This window comes from Chaetura pelagica, unplaced genomic scaffold (genome assembly GCF_000747805.2).
Source record: "Chaetura pelagica isolate M959 unplaced genomic scaffold, ChaPel_1.0 scaffold221, whole genome shotgun sequence".
NCBI classification, from domain to species: Eukaryota; Metazoa; Chordata; class Aves; order Apodiformes; family Apodidae; genus Chaetura; species Chaetura pelagica.
Window position 1 is genome coordinate 292,034 of NW_009952533.1, and position 6,210 is coordinate 298,243.

General features: G+C 39.4%; 1 protein-coding gene across 1 annotated transcript in view; it reads right to left on the reverse strand.

Annotated features, from left to right (window-relative positions):
* Positions 1–2,283: 2,283 nt before the first annotated feature.
* LOC104398814 (caltractin) overlaps positions 2,284–6,210 on the reverse strand; it is a 4,767-nt gene continuing 840 nt past the window's right edge. The window contains exons 2-6 of the mRNA XM_010008970.1: positions 5,721–5,763; positions 4,632–4,787; positions 2,849–2,977; positions 2,606–2,743; positions 2,284–2,373 (exon numbers count right to left, since the gene is read on the reverse strand). Of these exons, the coding sequence (XP_010007272.1) occupies positions 2,284–2,373; positions 2,606–2,743; positions 2,849–2,977; positions 4,632–4,787; positions 5,721–5,763 (556 nt within the window). The remainder of the gene's footprint in view (positions 2,374–2,605; positions 2,744–2,848; positions 2,978–4,631; positions 4,788–5,720; positions 5,764–6,210) is intronic.

Below are 6,210 nucleotides of genomic sequence, written 5' to 3' on the forward strand. Positions count from 1 at the left end.
AGTACTAAGAGGGAACAAGATGTCTCTCAGTATGACACGAACTAAAGCAGCATGAAACAATATCACATTAACACTTTCAAGTTTTGTGGTAATCCAGCCACCGCTTGACATTCCAGACTTAAGAGATAAAGGGGCAAGCCAGAAATAACACTTCATTGTAGTGTGTATGGTAGGTATGATTGTGTGTCTTTTTCCTACCTTCAGAAGTCAGGTAACGGGATTAGAACAGGAAGAGAGAAGTGACGTTTATCATAAGTAACCAACAGTTACCAATCTCTTCCTGTGGCAGCATTACAAAAAGTATAGTCATTCTAACAAACTCTGGGATTCCCCATAATCAACTAGAACTTCAGATTTCCCTGTCTGAATCTAAGTGGTTAGTACTAGAAACTTTTAATCAGCATAGTGGAAGTGGAAGAGGAATTAAGTGACAGACTTCTGCACCTAAAAATTTCTGTCTTAGAAAGAAAAGATAAATGGAACTGAAAATGTACTTTGTGAACCATTTAAACACTTCAAAATTGTTTTTGAAAATTTAGTTTTCATAGTACGCACACCAAGTTATAAAGTCCACCAAGTCCTTACCTTGCAAAACAGTTTTATTTCACACTTATACAAAATTAATAAGGCATTTTAAAACACAGTACTGTAGGTTACATCTACTGCCACTGAATATGTTAATAAGGGACTTCACAGGTCTATTGAGTTTTCCAGGATCCTACACAATATCCTTGTTCTCCCACAGGGGTAAGCCTAGTTCTGTACAGGTTAGAGAGGGTCTGTTTAGAGTTGTTCAGAGTACAAAACTTGGGGGAGTGGGGCAGAACATGCCAGGTTTGCATTTGTGTGCGGAGAAGATACATAAATGAACGCTTCTTGTTTCTGCTTGGCACTTGCAGCTCATGAGGGCTGAAGCAGCTGTTAACCAGGAGCTAATCCAGGAGCTGCCTCTTCCCTTCTACAAATCTCCTTAATGCTGCCAAGCAGCAGAAGGTGTCTGAAGGAAAGAGAGAACTTAACAGATACTCGTGAAATACTGTTCTTTCCCTCCTCTTCCCTTTTACCCTTCTGATATTTTGCTACCTATTTGCCATGTCTCTGTACGCAGTAACACTCTCCTTTGGGCACCTTGTTAGAGAAAGCTGTGATTTAGGATTATGTAATTTCCCTGTAGTTTTGAAGCTGATTATCAGGACCCAAGGATAAACCCTCCTGTAGACCACATAATCGAATGTCATGTTGTGTGTCACTGCTCTGTTGCCATAATACAGAAGGAAATGTGGCTCTCCAGTGAGCCCTAGATTGACAGTATATGCAAGAAACGTTCAAGAAAATGAAGGTTCTCCTAAAAAATCAAACAACAAACAAATTGTGGTGTCTGAAATGAATTTGGATTACACAGAGCTAAATATATTCAGTGTTTTAAAGATGTCCAAGGTGAGCTATTTTTTCACTTCAGATACAAGTCCTCCCTGCAACTTGACTAAACAGCCAAAGACAAATTCTACCCTAGTGCACCACAGAACTGAACTTTTTACATACTTAAAATCCTGGCATAACAGCAACTCTATAATATCTTGGGAGTAAGAAAAATGGCACATGGTGCTGACTGGTTATACAATAAACTTTGATAGTCTAAGAATGTTACATTCAAATAAACAGGGTTTCAGATTCTCCGATAAACAGAAAACATCTGATGGCACAATGAAGAACCAAATCTGGTTATCTACATGATTTTCCTGTTAGGTCCAAAAACAACCTCCCATGGGCAAACTGTTTCATACAGAAATAAAGGACAGATACGCAATTGGTTTTAGAGTTTTCCAGGCAAATAAACAAAAAGAGACAAATCCCCAAAGATAACCTAAAAGCCTTTAAAACAAATAAAAATGCTGTGCTTGTATTGTACCTTCATTCTGCAGCCTTAGGAAAGTCAAAAGTGGCCTTTCCCAGCAGCAGTGGGAATCTTCACATCACAAGTCAAATGTCTTTTAGTTAAATAGCTGAAATACAGCGTTCTTTATCCCAAATGGCAATACATTTTTCAAGGGGAGGGGGACCCGTGCCTTGCAGGTTTAGTTAATCCTTCCTTTTCACTTCTGCAATACTGCTTTTTAACAGTTCTGGATACTGAAGCCGCCCCTTTCCCTGTTAACTTTGCTGAAAAAGAATGAACCAAAAATCTGCCCTTTCAGATTTTCTTTATATGCAGGAGAGACAAGCCCAGGTTTTAAGTCTTTTCCAGGTTATCTTTTGGAGCAGCTTACAGCAAAGCAACAGGTATTAATACAAGCTAGTTTTCTTCATGATTCTCAAAAATTCTTGCTCGCTTACTTCTCCATCTCCATCTCGATCAGCTTCATCAATCATTTCCTGCAAAACACCATGTACATTTGGTCAGGCACTGGACTCTGAACAAAAGATCCTCCATTCATTAAAACAAATAGAAGCACTTTATGTGAAAACAAAACTATGTATTTGATTGTTCTTTGTATTTCTGACTTCCCAGCCCCTTTTTTGTATAGGCATAAATTTCCACAGGATCTATAGTAGCTACAGGATTGGTTTGTGCCTGTTAGAAAAGCTCTGGCAAATCAGAATTTACCTGAAGTTCTTCATCTGTTAAGTTTTCTCCCAGCTCCTTGGCAACCCTTTTCAAGTTTTTGAATGAAATTTTTCCTGTGCTATCATCATCAAATAATCTGAAAGCTTTCAAGATTTCTTCTTTTGAATCCTTTTCACTCTAAAACAAAACATAACATTAATTAGAAAACACCTTCCACCAATATACTCCTGTTCAGTTTTTTTTTTTAATGCTTTCACAAAAATTTCTTTTAAGAATTCTTACCATTTTTTGTGTCATCATAGCCAAAAAGTCTTCAAAGTCAATGGTGCCACTTTCTTCTTTGTCAATATCTGCTATCATTTTCTTAATTTCTTCCTTCTTTGGCTCAAAGCCTAAAGCACGCATTGCGACCTGTGCCAAAAAACAATTCTATTAGGAGGCCACCAGGATTACAGTGTCAACAGCTGCCCTAAATTTTAACTTCCTTGTCCAAAACTGAAATAACAACAACTCACTGTAATGAAAACGTCCTGGTATCGCTTACCAGCTTGTTTCAACTTTCCAAACAGTCATAGTGTAGGCTTGATATTCTTAAAACGCAAACGTATTTCCTCTTTAAATCCATGTGGAACATGCATATACTTCTGAAATTAGGAGAATCTTTTTGTGTCTGAGTTAGGTAAAGGTTCTAATCTACATAGTTCCTAATGGGACTGGATTATCAAAATGAGGTTGGAGACCAGGGATGTGATCTCCCTCCCTTTGAACAAGTTATTACTGTAAAAACAGTTGTGTAGATTGTTGTACAAATGCTGCATATTAACATAGTTTACAACCAGGCTCTGGCATTTCACCTTGTTCTAGAACAGGGATTTTGCTACTTGGATGTTTCTTAGTAATTTCACAATTCCTGGTGTGCCAGATGATGACAGCATATTTAATTTAGAGACTGAAGCTTCAACAACATGCAACTAGAGCAAGATTGGAATTGTGAACATATGATCTTCCTGTATGCTCTGGTGGAAATCAACAGTATTAGGCAGAAATTTTCTCACTAAATGCTCTTCTACTTCAAAGTGCCAACTCACCAGGAATTTTATATTTAACTGAAGTGTATTTTCGGACCAGTTTCTTGTAATAGGATAGATTAAAGCATTTCATCTTGTCTTTCAGAGGGGAACACTTTCTATTGTAAAATATCTGTTATTCTGAATTACTTTGGGAAAAAAACTCACTATAGCATTAAAAGGATGGTGCTCAAACACTTCAGTTTTAAGAACTGTATTTTAAAATGTATCCTCTGTTCAAACAACATGCTCTCCCTTAATCAAGCATAAATACTTCCAAATAAAGCCTGAGATAAGCCATAAGCTTAAGTAACTCCTGCTTCTAGGTTACACGTGCAGAAAGTGAGGCAGAGTGTGTGTATGAGAATTCAAGGTCAAGCAGATAATTAAAAGATTCACACTTTTAAAAAGATCAGACACACAAAAACATGGAGAAAGACCTGAGAATATTATCTTCCCCCTTGTACCACTGTGTATATGCATGTACATGCACGCTACCTAAATTGCTACTAAAATGCAACTCAGATCTCTTGTTTTGTTCTTTTTTAAATTAAGAAACAGGTTATTTTTTATTACATATATGAAAATACTTGTCTTTCCTGAATGTGTGCAAAAACTGTGTTTAGTTCTGAGATGAAGAGAAAATCTGATACTGTGACATTTATGCCAAAGCAACAAAAGTTAGCCATTTATGAGAACTGGAACGTGGCCTGTGTGTACCTATACAGAGGAACTGTTTAGTTCCTCTAATACTCAGCTATTCAAAGCTACCTGACCTACTCTCCATGTACTAAGAGAAGCCTGCCTGCTCTGTATTGCATAGAGAGCTCTCTCAGGTCACCCATGTGATACACTCCAAATTCAATCATGGCAGCAAACCATTACTCTGCTTCATACTCCAAAACTATTTTAAAATAGTTAGGGCTGGACAAAGAGAAAAAGCAGCGACAATTTTGAGACCAAAGATATTTCCATCCAAGAAAAAGAAGTTTGAAAACCTTCAGTTCTTTTACGTCGATGCTTCCAGATCCATCACTATCAAACAAATCAAAAGCTTCTCTGATCTCCTGTTTTTGCTCTTCTGTAAGTTCAGATTTTAAGGCATTTTTCTTCCGCTGGGCTGCATTTAAGCCAGGATTTCTATAGTTGGATGCCTTCAGAAAGTGAAGGAGAGAAAAGATAAGGAATAGCCCACTCGGGGGAAAATTCAACACACACAAGAATTATATATAACAGTAAAGCTGTAGCAGAAATGAGAGACATTCTTTGCTGCAAAGACCCAGTACATACTGGGTCTTTATGCTCATTTTCTTGGGTTATTCTAGAAACAAGACAAGCTGAAGACTTTGTCACTGGGAAATATGCATTTGGGCTTCATGTTTTCTGTTTTAACCAGAAAGATAATAAATTAAAGGAGTAATGCCAGAAAAAGAGGCAGACAGTCTGAACAGGAACACTCCCCTGGGGTGACTAAGACTCTCTGCACCTCCTGCCGGTTACTTTGATGCCTCAGGAGTGGTTTTACCTGGGAAACACAAGTAAATCACCCTCACAGCTAAAAAGGCTGGTTGTGTAGGGTCTTGATGGTAAATGGGACTCGCATTCAGCCTCAAAGTTGGCACTGGAATGGGATGTCTGAGAGCATCTGTTATATTGGAGCAATGTTTAAAGGGAGCTGTGCAGCTCTAACCTGCCTGAACACCAACTAGTCATGATGATGCATAGCAACCTGCTGTGGTAGCAGTGGGATCAACACAAAATATGTCCTATGAAGAGAACTAATCTGCTTGTGCTCAGCTGGTGCATTGTTACCCAGGACACTTCTGAAACTGTTTCTGCTTCTGGTGGAAGCTAATGCAGCAGAGATGTCTGCCTATTGAGCAGGGGAGATGCTTTCCTCTTCCTGTGGGTTTCCTCTAAACCAACATCAGATTTTAATCCTTTAGTCTTGAACCTGCACAGATTCATGGAAGGAAAAGCAGCCCCTTCAACCCCAAACTTTAACTGGTTGGGTTTTTCCAAAAGTAAATAAAACAAATGCCAAGAAAGGAATTAAGTTTTCTAGCTATTACTTAGCAGTCTCTTACCTCTGCTGAATTGTTACCATTTTTGGCAGTGATCTTTGAAAATCTTTGAAATACCCAAAGCGTAACAAATACTCCACGTTGTTATATTTGGACATTAAATTTCTTAGCATGCTGTGTCCCTCCCCAGCTTGGATTGCAAACCCGTTTATCCGGCACCCCTGTGACTTTTCTTTCTGGTGCCACAGGGAGCAGGTTTTAACTCCAGATACTCCCTGGGAGAAACCCAGGGGAGGCCCTTCCCTGACTCAGGAAGCCGGCAGGTTTCCCCCCTGGCAAACCCCACGCCCTGAAAGCAGCTGACGCATTTTGCGCTTCCCGATGTTTCATCGGAGGTGTTTTCCGTCGCGCCAAGTTTGAAGGGGGATGGGAAAAAAAAGTTCCTTTTTCCCTTTTTTTTTTCTTTTTGCCCGCGACGTCGGTTTCCGCGTCGCGTGAGGGCACCCCAAGGGGAGGCGGCCTTGCCGGCCCCCCGCGGGCACTGGCGCCCGAC